The sequence below is a fragment of the Filicampus tigris genome, chromosome 14 (assembly GCF_054856515.1).
Source record: "Filicampus tigris isolate MCC_2025a chromosome 14, RoL_Ftig_1.0, whole genome shotgun sequence".
Lineage (NCBI taxonomy): Eukaryota > Metazoa > Chordata > Actinopteri > Syngnathiformes > Syngnathidae > Filicampus > Filicampus tigris.
In genome coordinates, this window is record NC_141230.1 from 4,042,080 (window position 1) to 4,057,189 (window position 15,110).

The following is a 15,110-nucleotide window of genomic DNA, read 5'->3' on the forward strand; positions in this document are numbered from 1 at the left end:
TCTGGCTTATCCCATGCAGGCTGCAGACATCAAGACAGCACATTTCCGTCTGACCAACCAGGCCTATATCAGTCATTGCCAAAGCCAACCCATTTGGGTGTGCGCCTCCTGTGATGTTTCTGGATCCACCGAAGTCCGAGGGAGGTCCCTGCCTCTGCATGGTTGATGGGTCATGCGATCCTTCGACACAGACATTTTTTTTTTTTTTTTTGTACCGATGCATTGGTTTATCACGATGGATTAGAGCTCCAACGGTGAGGCTGAAGTTGGTCAGTGGTGGAGTTCCATTGAGATGATAATAGAGCATTTTTATCTGAGCTTCTCTTTTCTATAGTCATGGACAACAGCTTTTTCCATCCCTCCTATCATGTCCAAATGCTGACCTTTTCCCGCAGACAAACGAGATGTATTCAAGGCCGCCCTCTGAGGATAGCTCTGCTTCTGTGATACCAATCTGTGTATAATGGAATGAAGTGATGGTAGGTTGGAAAAGCAAAGTAATGGGGAATGGGTGGCACTAGAGCCTGTTCTGAAGGAAAATTAATAGGGTTTTGTGCAACAACAAAAGAAAAGATGCTCCCTCATTGTACCTGTACCGTACGTTCTGAAAAGAGTTGCCTTAACCTTCAAACAGCATTCAAATTGCAGTAAGACATTTTGAGAGCTCAAAATATAATACTTTGTCATGCTATACCATGCCAAACAGATTTGTGAAGTGAGTAATTATCATCCTTCAGGTTAATTTCAGAGGTTTGCCCCTTTTCCTTTTTATAATTAACCTGAACCACTTTGAAATAATGCTGAATTATGGTGCTCCACATCTCAATGATTTTTACCTGGCCTATCCTAGAATCTCAAAGAGAACAGATGGCATTAGCTCCTTTATTAGAGATATACTGTATATGGGGATTTCACCGCTAACCAAACACCCCATCAATGATGAGGTCAAAGAGCTGCAAAAATAAGACTACCTAACCAATCTCTGATTGGGTGACATAAATGACATCAAAAACACAAGGTGGTTGCTACATAAAACCAAAACAAGGAAAGAGCAGAGCAGGCTTCACATTTTCAAATGCTTGTTGACATGCTGAACACAAGACGAATGTTGCCTTTGCCTTCAGCAACTGTATTAATGGGAAAAAAACACAGATGATTTTTTTTCTTTTTTCAAAAACTCTTATAAAGGTTTTTTTGGGTTGTAGGCTGGGGAAACTGGCAGACTGCAGTCCCAATAGAGTGTTTTTAGGTACAGTATGTCCCACAATCAAATGCACTCGTCCGTTTTGGATGTCAATGCCTCCTTTTCCTTGGGAACACGTATGCTGGTCACTTGGACTCTTTTACGCAACGACGCGTTTTTAATGCATTTCAACCATCTGTTGCAATGGAGAAATACACAAACTTTGAGCGGGCAGGCGAGTGTGCGGAATGTCGACATGATCGGCGATTTGGACCCATATAAACTAAAACAAAGAGACTGGATAACTGCCCCGCAAGCAATGCCCGTCGTGACTTACATTGATCTTGCCCACTACCTAATTTTCCAGCCAAGCCCATTCTGTGAAGGACTTCCAGAATTATAAAAGGTATGTTGGCATATAACAGGTTTGTGTCGGGCCGGGTTTGTGAGGTGAGTGTTTGCAATTTCCACGGTGGTGACCGAAAGGTTGTGAGAGCAAATGTGTTTCATTCACAGAGACTCAGAGTGGGGTAACTACCAACACGAACACACATGATACATACTCGACATTAAATAACTTTTCTGGTTGGATCATTTTGAAATCAGTCTACCCGTCTTAAAAAAACAGCATAGACCAACATGGTTTTGCTTTGTTTCCGTGCGGGTCTCAACAGCTACTTGCAGGACAACTATGAGCACACACGATACATGCTTGACATTAAATCACTTTTCTAGTTAAATAATTTTGTAATCAAGCTACCCAACTTAAAAACCAGCATAGTTGTTTTGTTTTCATGCTGGTCCCATCGGCTACTAGCAGGGCAACGAGTAAGACCAACACAAACACACTACACTACCAGACGGTCACAATTTTGTTTTGTTTTCTTAGCAGGGTAGTCTAATTGATATCAAGATACTAATGTTGAAGAAGAGAACAAAGAGTGATCGTATTTCAGGAGGGAATATTTTACCTGTGACAAAGTGATCCGAGCAAATTCAAACAGAGTTTTTTTGTTTGATTTGTTTGTTGTCTTCAGTAGGTTGTGTCACGGTCTCACTGTAAACAACCAAATCCTCTCTATAGAATGTGCAGCACTCCAAACCAGCCACCACGCGGTTCATTGAACGTTGGAAAGTTGTCTGACTGTTGTTTCTTTTTTACCCAAATTACATTACCTAAGAAGAAAACACCCCAGAAAAAGTAACAAAATGTAGTAAACGCAGAAATTTGGCATGTTTGGTCAAAGGGACCTGCCAGTATTAAAGCAAATCAAACTTGCGGACAAATTTGGCTCAACCTACCCGTTCAATACCGTCATCCATTGTGGGCAATGGAAAACCATCGGGTCACACTGCTTGTAACATTAGAGCACAGTCAGCATCAGGCCAGCCAGCCTCTTGCTTTTGCCACTTGGTCAGACAAGACAAAAAATTAATCTGGATCTGTGTCATTAAACTGTGGCAATAAATGCAAATTATTTATACGTAAGGATGTCTTGGATCCTGCTCACCCGTTCCATCACCTTGTTGCTCACCTGTTTAACTTCTAGACAGACAACGCACCTTATATTCTAACCTAGCACTCAATCTCACTTCTGCTGGATGCGCTCCATGTCAATCTGTTTTTAATTTGCAAGTTATACTTTAATACACAGGTGTCAAACCCGAGGCCCGTGGGCCAGATCCGGTCCGCGACATCATTTTGTGTGGCCTGCAAAGGCGAGTCATGTTTGTTGACCAAACATGTTTCTTTGAAATGGTCTTCACTATTAACACAACATGCAATATATCGCAAGCGTTTCTTTCCAATCCCTCCTGTAAAATACAATGAAAAATAGTTGAACAATAATCCATCAATTTGTTGTGAATGTGATCATGTAAGGCAATCGTACATTTATATGGGTTCACCGTCGTAACGGCCCTCCATAACTATGATGTGGCCGGCGACAAAAAATGAGTTTGACACCCCTGATTTAATGGATCGTGCCTTAACTGTAACTGTGAAGCTCTTTCTGTGGCAAAAACATTAAGCCTTTTGCGTCTGTATAGAAAACGACAAGACGGCAGGACGCCCTTCCTGATCTATGGCCAAAACACCCCATTTCCACTGATTTTGTTTTTAATGTCTTCAGCATAGTGAGGTGCAACGCATTAGGCTTCAAGGGAAGAGGCTTATTTTGAAAGGACCACCACAGGATATTGTTCACACTCCAGCAATTAAGATGCTCCTTGTACTGTCCACTCTCATCCCTGGGCACAAATCAAGAGTGTCCATCCTGTAAGAAGTCCATCTGCCTCTCTTTCCTTCTGTCTTCCCCCCTCCATTTCCCTCCACCTGGCCATATTCTGTTTCTTTCCAAGTATGCTGAAGCCTACATCCTGCATTTAGAGGCTTTTAGGGAAAGCTGGTCATTCAGCAAGAGGCCACTGGGCTGAGCTTGCTCACGCCTATCTGCACTTTCCTATCGACTTTGTGGCCGGCGGCGGGCTGCAGAAGGAGCGGCTAGCAGGAAGTGCCTCGTCCGTGGACGACCTTGCTCTCTGCTCACCTACTGGCTTGGAGTGGCTCCCAGTCCTCGGGATGGGGCCTGTTGGACTGGCACCAAGTCCTCTACCCCCGCAGATGTTATGTTAGCCAGCCACCAGATATGATATATTGTCCTGGTGCAGATAACAGTGCATGACTGCCAAAGCAGGCTTTAGAATAAATATTAGAATATAAATGTTTACCCACTTATTATTGGACAGCTTGTTTCGGAGTCATGGATGGATTAACATTCCTAACTGTTGCCAACAAACAGCTAATCCAGACACAACAATCACTTTTATTTTATTTTATTTTTTTTTACTATTTCCCATAACAATGAAAACATCCTCTTACTGTCGCAATGCAGCTTAATCCCCTCTGGAAAGTATCCATACTTAGATCTTATAGTGTTGTGTTTCTTAAAAACCTTAGAAATTTGTTGATGGAGTGATATGTATAGTAGACAGATTACCATAATAGTAAACGGTTTAGACACTTTATTGTTATTGTGACTCATTATTTTAGCAGATATTACTAGAAATCTGTGGTTGGAGACAACCCCTATGGATACCACCAATCATCCTCCAATTGTTAATTCTGTATGCATAAGAATGTAGAATAAACATGACTAATATTCTGAGTGGAACGTTTGCTAGATTTATGAGAACTTCATGGTTGTGGACAAGCAGAAGTCTCCCACCGAACAAACACCAAGTGTTTATAATAAGCAATGTACGCCAAAAAATAGTGTTCCTTCATATTGGAAATGAAGCTGAATTAAGGTTATAATTTGAATTGCATGGTTGTCAATGCCCACAAGGTATACCACTGAGCCAATTAGGATACTCTATTGTAATAGATAATTTCCAAACATTTTCCCACCATTATTGTGAGCTATAATTCTTGAAAAACTCTTACCTTTTAGACAGAAGTAAATCATCTGCTTATAACTGTGGATGTGACTGTTCAGAATTAACCAATCACATTCAAACTCATGTTCAGTTGGAGCCTGCACACAGCTACCATCATTTGAGATGCATCTTTTTAACCCCAAATAAAGCTCAGATGTTCTGGTAGGCTTTCCTGACATTTTGTAGTCACATGTACTAGCACAAGCCATGGTCCAGCTTCCATTAAGGGATGTCGTTGAAAGGTATGAGTTAGGAAAAGGGAACAAAAGAATTTTTGAATTAAATACGTATACCCAGAGCTGGGCGTTTTACTAAAAATGTGTGGTCCGTTTATCAACTACATCTGGAGTACCCGTCCACCATCTGTTTATATGCCATTTTGTCCATCAGGACCAAATAGTAATAGTCTATAGGCTGGTCCGACTATCATTTTAAATGTGCTTCCGTTAGCATTTCCCATTACTTGGACAAATGACCAGTAGCACCCCCCTTCACCTACCCCTCTCGTTTGGAATAAAATATATTGATCGGAATGGGCTTGATCAGGTCAGAATATTCTGAATGGGGTGTGTATATGAAGCAATTTTATTCCGATCAGGCTTTTAATTGGAATAAATGTGTCCATGTAAACGTAGCCATTGATGCGTGGTGACTGTCCAATTTTAGACCCATTTCCAAGGTGCCTTTTATGTCTAAAATTCTGGAAAAAGTGGTGCACTCACAGCTAAGATCTTTCTTGAACGAACACAATGTTATGGAAGTTTTCCAGTCAGGTTTCAAGAAGATGCATAGCACAGAGTCAGCTTTGCTACGTGTTTTTAAGGATATCCTTCTGGCAAATGACACTGGAGACCACATATGTCTCGTTTTGTTGGATTTGACTGCAGCTTTCGATACAGTAGACCACAGTATTCTTTTGACTCGTTTGCAACACCAAGTGGGCATTAGTGGATGCGCTCTATAGTGGTTTAGATCCTCTCTAGCTGGCAGGACCGTTTCTGTTAGCCTAGGTTCCTCTGAGTCCCGCTCTGGCACTCTATCGTACGGTGTTCCACAGGGTTCTATTTTGGGGCCGTTGCTGTTCTCATTGTATTTGCTGCCCCTGGGTTCCATCCTTAGAAAACACAGCATTTCCTTTCACTACTATGCAGACAACTGTCAAATCTGTATCCCGCTGAGCAAAAAAGCCGCAATCTGGATAAGACCTCTTTTGTCCTGCCTAGCGGACATCAAGGACTCGATGTCACTGAATTTCCTAAATTCCAATGAAAAGAAGTTATGGTGTTCGGTCCCAGTGTCTCGTCTACATCCCACCTTGTTGACCTGGGCCTCCTGGCTTCATATCTAAAGCCAATAGTCTAAAGCCAAACTTGGGTTTTAAAATGGACGGTGATCTTAAATTGGACCAGCAAATCAGCGCTGTTGTAAAGTCGAGCTTCTTTCACCTTAGACAGCTGGCTAAGGTAAAGCCCCTCCTTTCCCATCAGCACCTAGAAACAGTCATCCATGCCTTTGTTACATCTCGGCTAGATTACTGTAATGCACTTAATTTTGGAGTCTGCCAGTCCTCCCTCAAATGTCTCCAGTCGGTCCAAAATGCTGCTGCCCGGCTACTAACTGGAGCTTGGAAGATGGAGTATATAACACCAATCTTGGCCTCCCTTTATTGGTTCCCAGTGCATTTCAGGGTTCGATTTAAGATTCTCCTATTCGTCTATAAATCATTAAATGGCCTGGCCCCGGCGTACCTCTCTGAGCTCCTCCACTCCTACGCGCCTTCCCGCAGACTCAGGTCTGCGGCCCAGGAGCTGCTCAAGGTGCCGAGGACTAAGCGGAGCCTCAGAGGGGATCGAGCCTTTTCGACTGCTGGTCCTTCCCTTTGGAATGACCTCCCATTGAATGTTAGGCAAGCCCGCTCTCTGTCCCCTTTTAAAACCCAGTTGAAGGCACATTTCTATTCTCTGGCTTTTGATCCGACCTGAAATTTTCGGCTCTTCTTCAGGTGTCAATTGTGTTTTATGTTAATTTATTGGCTTTATTTGTTTATATATTTTTTTTATTTTACATATTATTTATATTTATTTATTCATACTAGTGTATTACGGCTTTTTATTGTCTTTATTTATTGTCTACTGTTTGTAAAGTGCTTTGTTACAGCTATAGCTGTTATGAAATGTGCTATATAAATAAAATTGTATTGTATTGTATCATGTTTTGGAGCTGTTTTATTTCAGGTAAAATTAGACCCTTTATCAAGGCAGAGGTGGTTATGAACAGTTCCACATACCAGTGTCAGGACAAAACCTTCAGGTAAGACATGGCAGGAAAAGCCTACTAGAACACCTGAACTTTGTTTAGCGTTGATCAGAGGCACTTAATGTTGGCAGGTGTGTGTTGACTCCCATTTAACAAGAGTTTGAATGTAAATGGTTAATTCTGAGTGCACAATTGTGTAACCACATTACCTCAGTTGTTTAGTTGTATTCCTCCTGCTAAAAGTTTTTTTTTTTTTCATTTGTACAAGGTATAACTCACAATAGTGAAGAAAAGTTTTGAAATCATTTATCTTGGTGTCATTTTTTCTTATCGAATTTCTAGTTAACCAATTGTAATGTATTTAATGGAAATTAGAAATATTTACTCTTTTTTTCTTTTTGGGGGGGCTTTAAGAATGTCTTATCATCGTGAACACTGTTGATTCACAGTGAACCAACCATTTCTCAAGTCAAAACTTGTTTCTTTTCTTCCTTCTCAATATGAAAACCTCCGACCCACAAAAAAAATCCTGATGTGCTCACTGAGTAATTGATTTAATGAAGTTGCAATGAAAAGCCTCGAAGGGTCCAGGTCAGTCCAGTGACCCCCTCAGGAGTGCACATTGTCACATGTTTCAACTCCCTTGCTCCTCTCGGCCTCGAAGGTGAAGGCGCAGCTGCTTTGAGCTGGACCAGTCGTGAACGATGAGACCACCACGCACACCTTCAATGTACCCACCTGGACCCCCAAAAGCATCAAATAAACACAATTCATTCAACTGAGGAGAAAGTTACCAGAAAGAGTAGAGAATTTTGATTGCACCCGTTTTTCCGGCCCACTCCCAGAAGAAGAAGGCAAACTGGCAGCTGCAAGTAATGCACATAAGACATTTAAGTTGTTGTTTTTTTAAATTGCAGTATATTTTATGAAATGTTATGAATTGTTAATGCCCCCTTTTACCCCACCCCACATAAAAGGTTGCCTCCCCTTGCCAGGCAGGTGGCAACAATGCACATAAATGTCCCCTTAAGAAAAAAATAAAAGATAATGTGACTCACAAATAAAAGTGACAAATATTTTGTTCTGTCTGCATGCGTCCTTTTCATAGCAGCCTCAAAAATTGGAGGTCACCCCTTGAATACGTTTCACTCAGAAGAAAAGTGGTTTGAAAAGCAAACAAACATATTTTTAAAGATCTAACTTCATGATGGTCAGGTGAAATAAAAGTATTTGGTTCGGCATTAACCCCGCCTACCCCAGACCCCTTTTCACCGCACCTCCACAGAAAGGAGGTCACCCTTCCCAATGGGCCAATAATCCAGACAAAAATATGGCATATTCCTTGAAATCATATTTTTAAAACCATGTGCACATTTTCCTACACAGAAAATACCCCCAAAATGTGTCAGCATACCCTCTCTTTCTAACCATGAAAAAATATATAATGCCATCTTTGGCAAGATGCCCTTGCATGCACATGAGGAATTACACTTCTTTTTCCCCAAAGAAGTCATATTTTTAAAGTTGTTTTTTTTTGTAGCTGCATTTTTTCCCTCACCCCCAGGTTGGAGTCCATCCAATGCAAGGTGCACGCCCATTTCCCCTCCAAAATGGAGGGTGCCCCAATTGACTGCTTAAAAAACAAATCTGGATGTGACTGAGTACCACACTAAAGTGATTTAGAAATCCTTAAAAATATATACATTTCAGAAAGTGGTCATTGTCTTACACTAACGTTTAAAAAAAGCTTTAAAGTTTTGTTTGCATGTTTACCTTCCCCCACAAAACGGCCACCCTTTGCAACGTACCTGTAAGTGCACATTTTTAAGGTGATGTGACTTTAAAATGGAGGGGGGGGGGCGGCGATTTTATCTATTATTATTATTAATGTTATTTCATTTATTCACATCCTCTTTTCACAAACACCCTCAAAAGGAGGCCACCATAAGATCCGCCCTCACCACCACCGCCCCTGAAAAAAGGGGTCCACCTTTTGCTATGTATGTATTTCTTTATTTATATTTTCAGAGAACAGATGATTGTTACTGCATGTCCACCTCATCGCTCCAAAAAGAAGAGGCAGCCTTGCAAGGTGCCCCTGCAGTGTGCGCAGGTGTTCGTCCCCATGACACTTTTTTTAAGGTGGGATAGAATTGACATCTTCAAAGATAAATCTGCCGACAATTCAATTTGTTTCGTTTGCGCACATATCAAAGATATTAGCATTAACCCCCTTTCTCTTTTTTTAAAGGGCGTTGGATTTTTTTTTTCCCCCTTCTTTTTGCTTTGTGCTTGCGTCCAAATAGTGGCGTCTGCATGTCTGACTCTGCCGGTTACTGATTTGCAGGCGGCGTGTTAAGGTGGCCCGTGTAAGTACATTTCCACGGGCGTCCCACTAAAGGAGAACAAATCGCTGACAAAGGAGCGCCTTCTCCCATTCAGCTGCGTCGTTAGGACAACCCCAAAAGTATTCCCGGGATAATAAGTTCCACTTCAAAGCCTTTCCCACTCGAGGGTGACTGCCGCCTCGCTTCTTCTTCTTCTTCTCCTTTTTTTCCACTCCATGTTATTTTATGAACTCCCCTCCTCTTCACGCCATGTAAGAACAACTATTTATGTTTATTTGCTTGATTGAGAAAGACGAGCAAGAGGCTTTTAAGGGGGTGTCTTGCAGCCAACTTTGGGTGGCAGTCGACGTCAAATGTATACAGGAAACACTGTAAAATATCAAGTCTATCAAATACTGTGAAATGTCTTGTGTAATTTGGAGTTGATAAAATCTGCATTTTTAGTGTTATTATTTTTTGCTGTTGAATGTGATTGTTGGTCTACCGCAATTTCGACTGCATGGATAACACAGGCAGGTATGTTTTTGTTTGGTTGTGTGTGGGGTTTTTTTTTTTTTTTTTTTTTTTTTTTTTTTTGGGTCACAACATGGGACAACAATTGTCCTGGGACTGTATGAATACGATGATAATGAAACATGCAAATACAGTGTATGAAAACCACACGGATTTCATTTTTCCCCAAAATGTCTATTTTACTACAGCTTTAATTCCAAATAATTATGTGGTTCCTATGGTTATGCTAATTGATTATAAACATCAAATATAGACTACTGATGATATTTTTACCAAAGGATAATGATGGTGATCCTTTCATCAGATCACGTTTGATCACGTTTCGTTTTTTTGTTTTTTTAAACTGCTGTTATTTTCATAATGGCACATGATTCTGTATCAAAAATGCAACAGAGATCACCCAAATACACCGCAGTGCATATTATTTTTCGACTGCAAAATCTCAATTATTCTACAGTACTACTGATCAATATAATGATGATCAGATTTTAGAAATGCAGCAAAGAACAAGCAGGAAATATACATAATGGAAATGTATATACTATGTATATTGTGTGCCTATGCTTTTTTTTATACTGCATAATACCATTATTTTCCTCATTGTGATTGTGCGTTAGAATAACCATTAGAATACCTGCACGTCTGATACATGTGTATTTTTCCCACTGCCGGCCTAAACATGTTTTTTTCCATAGGCCTACTTAGATTGGCGTATTTAAAAAAAAAAACATCCTATATATACTGTATATTGTTGACATTGAGGAAAACCAGTCATCATTTGATCTTGCATATTTGTAAGTTGAATGTTAACTGTTAAAGCTGTTTCAGGAGTTCCGTCTAAATAGCCTGCAAGTGAGAACGCTGCTTCTGCTTGCCTCAAGCTCCATTTACAGCGATGTAACAGTGCATGCATATTAACATCTATCTGTGCACTTTTTTTTTTTCCTTTAAGCGGCCACGTATCCTTCCTCTAAGGGGCTTTGAAGCTGTGCGTGGGCCGAACACGTACAGAGGCCGCTCCAGAGGGCCACATTGGGCCTTTTCGATTTTTAATGCGGAGAATATAGAAGAGCTTTAATTGTTGGATTTTTCTCCATCAGGTTTTGCAGCGCAATCGCGGAACTGCTTCTTTGATATCTGGATGGGAATCACAGATGAGAATCACTTTGATTCGAAAGAATATGTCACTTGGGGAAACAAAAATACACAGACAAAATCCAATTATTCGGATTCTGTGCCATAGTAATGCCTTCCATATTGGTATTTATTCAAGTTTTTTGTATTGTTTTTTTAATGTTGTAAATTAAATTTGAAACATCAAGGGTGACACTCATTTTCCCCACTTTTCATATATATTTTTTAAATATCAATCATGTACAAATGGCACCATGCACCTCAATAAAAGAGACACATCACGAATATTTTAAAAATAAAAAAAGGCATGCGAGAAATTTCTTTAAAAACAAAAAGATGGAACGTTTCACATTACACAGCCTATTCAAGTCAGTCTTTTTACAGAACAAAAAATGTATTTTAATTAAAAAAAATCAGCAAATTAAATTTGAAAAAATATATAACAAAAGTTACAAAAATATCAGCAGGTTCCGACCACAAAAACTGGTATTATTAGCATTATTTCTTTGGTGCTTCTGTAATTTCAGTACAACATTGAAACAGCAAATAAATTACAATATACAAAAAAAAAAAGGTTTTTCTAGTGTCAATAAAAACTACAACATTCACAAGCATAAGTACACCCACATATGTATAAATCCAACCAAGCTTGTCAGTGTATTTTTTTTAGTGTCTCCAGGGACTTTTGTTGTCGTTGCATAAAATATAGACTTAAATAACTCTTAAATATTACCAAAAAAATCCATCCAAAACACAAAGACAACCCTTGAGACGTATTTTTGTTATCAAAACATGTACTTTTTTTTTCTTTTTTTTTTAATCTTTTTTTTATAACGGATGATGGCTCATAAAATTGAAAAAGTAATCCGTTTCCACGATAAATCAGGGATGAGAAACTTGCGATCCGTCAGAGCATTTCCATGCAAATTCTAAAATGTCAAGACAATAATGAACATTTGTTTGATCATATTTTGCCATGAATTTTGAGTGCCCCTTGGGGACGTCGTTTAAAAAAAAAAGGGCACTGATAGTAAATTGTTGGCCCAACCCTGCACTAAATAGACGGCAGCACACTTGTTGATGGAATCTCAATATTGCTCATTTGCATCATCGAACCAAACAACGTGTTACTTTGAACGGAGCTGGTTGTTGAACTGCATCCACTTTGATTGAGTGCTTTTATTTATATTTTTTAAGTGCCCATCCCCTCCCCTCCCTAGGGGTGTCAATCATAGCATCGTCCTGGGGTCCGAGTCTCTAAACGAGTCCTCATCTTCAGACTCCGAGGTGGGCACGTCACTGGAGGGGGAATGCAGGTCGTGCTGCTGCTGCTGCTGCTGCTGCTGGTGTGGGTGGTGTACCCCCCCTCCGCTGCCTTGACACACGTACCACTCGTTCAAGTTGGTCACCTGCGGGGAGAGGCTGGCGGAGCGGTTCCGCTGCGGGGAGATGGGCTCCCCGAGCGGGTTGCTGGTGGCGGAGGAAGGGATGTACGTGGTGGTGGTGTTGGGCGGCGGGGGGCTCTTGCAGTGCACCTTCATGTGTTTGCGCAGGGAGCTCGGGTGCGTGTAGGACTTGTCGCACCCGCGCACCTTACAGTAGTAGGGCTTGTCGGACGTGTGCACGTGCGAGTGCTTCTTCCGGTCGCTGCTGTTGGCGAACTTCCGGTCACAGCCTTCAAACTCGCACTTGAAGGGCTTCTCACCTTAATGACAACAGAGGTACAATCAGAGGACTTTTTTTTTTTTTAACATCTTGAACGCATGAACGCTCCCACCCCTTAACTCCCTCCTCACATGTGCAATGCATGTTTAACAGTGTGAACACGTGTAACATGCCTGAAGGCCTCATGGTTACATGTGTGAGGAGGAGGAGGCGGATGAGACCAGTTGTTTTATGTAGCTTGGAGTGCACGCATTGGAAACACATGCACGGCATACTGTATCTTGCACATGCGCATTACTACTTTTTAGGTAAACATGCTTCGTGTTTGGATTTATAATACGTCAGATTAAAAAAAAAACTTTTAGGCAGATCGAAAGTATTTCATCCCCTTATACGGTGAGGCAGATGATTAAAAAAAAAAAGTTCATAAGTTTGCCGTTTTAAAAGCATACTTTTCATGTTCTGTTTAAAACACCTCCACCCGAACACCAAAGTCACCTGCGATGCCAAAACTATTCCAAGCGTGAAACGTCGAGCCGTGCGTAAACGTTCGTGAGTAAAATCGCATTCAAGGAAAATGATGCGCAAATGTTTTAGTTTAATGCATAGGGCGAGGGGGTCATATTTCACCGTGTTTGTTTTGCTTCTGAGTCCATTTTCTGGTTCCGATTCGAACAGAAGTGACTTTTCGGTGCTGCGCGTAATTACGCACGACCACCGCTAATTTCACGGATTCCGGGTTGCTGTTTTTGCCGACTTGAGAGTGGATCTACTGACCTGTGTGTGTCCTCTTGTGGATCTTCAAGTTCTCCGAGCGGGCAAACACTTTCCCGCAGCCCGGGAAGGGACACGGGAAGGGCTTCTCTCCGGTGTGCACTCGGATGTGGTTTATAAGTTTGTACTTGGCCTTGAACGCCTTCCCATCCCGCGGGCATTCCTCCCAGAAGCAGACGTGGGAGCTCTGCTCGGGCCCACCGACGTGCTCCACCGTGACGTGGTTGACCAGCTCGTGCATGGTGCTGTAGGTCTTGGAGCAGGGCTTCTTGGGACTCTGCAGCTCCGGCTCGACCCACTTGCAGATGAGCTCCTGCTTGATGGGCTGCCGCATGTAGCGCAGGAAGGCCCCCGCGGGCCCGTGGGCAGCGTTCACGTTGTTGTAGCCGTGCAACGTGGAGGCTCCGTAGTGATCCTGCCTGGCCCCGAAATGATCCGACCTACCGTAGAGGTCCCCCGGTAGACCCAGTCGCAGCTGCCCGTTGAGTGCGTGGTGGTGCGGATGCGAGCCCGGCGACGCTTGCTCGTGCAGCCCCGAGAAGAGAGAGTGGGCCCCGCTGTCCGCGTGGCCGTACGCACCTGTTGGGGAGATGAACACGCCGTGGTGGTGGTGGTGGTGATGATGGGGGGAGGCGGCGGACTGGTCGCCGAGAGCGTGCATGGCTGAGGCTGAGAGTTCTCTCCTGAGGATCAAGTCCCTGCTGCTCGAGTAGCCCGAGTGGGGATGGTGGGCCACGGGGAAGCCCACGGTGCTCTGAGCCGGAGCGAAGGAGGCTGCGGTCGCCGCCGCCGCCGCCGCCGCCGCAGCCGCCGCCGCCGCCGCCGCGGTCTGGGCTTCGTGGTGGCTCTGGATGTGCTGCGAGGGGCTGAGTTTGAGAGCACTGGTCTGTGCCATGTGCTCCGGTCCGAATGGAGTGAGTGCCACGCCGGGGTCGTTGGCCAGCTCCCCAGGGTGGAGGTGGGCATGGTGGGAGAGAGGGTGATGCCCCCCGAGCCCCGGGAAGCCTGTCATGTTCTGGTGAGGAAGGACTTGAGTGGCTGCCAAATCCGCTAATCTTAACGCGGGGTTCCTCTTGCTCAAAGGGGCTTCCATGACTACTCCATGCGCGCGCCCTCATGCACCACGCATGGAAATATGGATATAAGGGGCTCTAGAAGTTCTTTTGTCCGGCGTCGAACTCTGCTTTTTCCCCCCTTCACACTGTCCTCGAGCGATGGGCAGAACACACAACAGTTGGAGCACGCAGTGGGGGGACCCGCTTTAGAAATGCCACCGCGGGTATTGGACGGATTTGGGTGAGTGGCAGCCCGGCGGACGAGGCGATTGGCTGCCGTTCAGCCGAGGGGCCCAGCGGGGGTCCGCCCCCCCACCACACTCCTCCTCCTCCGCACGCCGTCCGCGCCGCACTACAAAAAGTTGGGGCTGCAAAGTTGCAGGTTGCACTCCGGTCTGGTTCTGATCACTTCCGAGAGCCTCTAGAAAAGCTTCTACTGGGCTACGAGGTCGCTTGACAGCTGGTGGATGCAAAGTGTAAAAAAGGAACTTTTTTTTTTTTTTTTTTTTTTTAATCAAAACATTTCCAATAGTGGCTACAAAATTCTCAATACGTTTTACACACTTGAGACCAAATGTAGATGTACGTTGCACTAATTAGGTGCCTCATTAAATGTTGAACATGTTTTTCCTGTTAAGCATTGTATGCGACTTTCGGCTTGTCCCATCAGGGGTCGCCACAGCGAGTCACTGGCATGATTGTTTTTTCGCAGTTTTTCGCCGGATGACCTTCACTCATTTTTTA

At 43.1% G+C, this 15,110-nt stretch overlaps 1 protein-coding gene across 1 annotated transcript; it reads right to left on the reverse strand.

The window, feature by feature from the left end:
• Nucleotides 1-10,984: 10,984 nt before the first annotated feature.
• zic5 (Zic family zinc finger 5) lies at nt 10,985-14,522 on the reverse strand. Its single transcript, XM_086051614.1, has 2 exons — nt 13,315-14,522; nt 10,985-12,577 (listed from the first exon to the last, which is right to left on the reverse strand). The coding sequence occupies exons 1-2, from the start codon at nt 14,402-14,404 to the stop codon at nt 12,102-12,104; spliced, it is 1,566 nt and encodes a 521-aa protein (XP_085907740.1). The 5' UTR covers nt 14,405-14,522; the 3' UTR covers nt 10,985-12,101.
• Nucleotides 14,523-15,110: the final 588 nt, after the last annotated feature.

What these genes read in the sequence shown, in the direction of transcription:
- zic5 (XM_086051614.1), bottom strand. Translation starts at nt 14,404, where the DNA reads ATGGAAGCCCCTTTGAGCAAGAGGAACCCCGCGTTAAGATTAGCGGAT. An exon ending in CCACAAGAGGACACACACAG is followed by an intron (nt 12,578 to 13,314) that starts GTCAGTAGATCC and finishes GTTGTCATTAAG; the next exon opens with GTGAGAAGCCCTTCAAGTGC.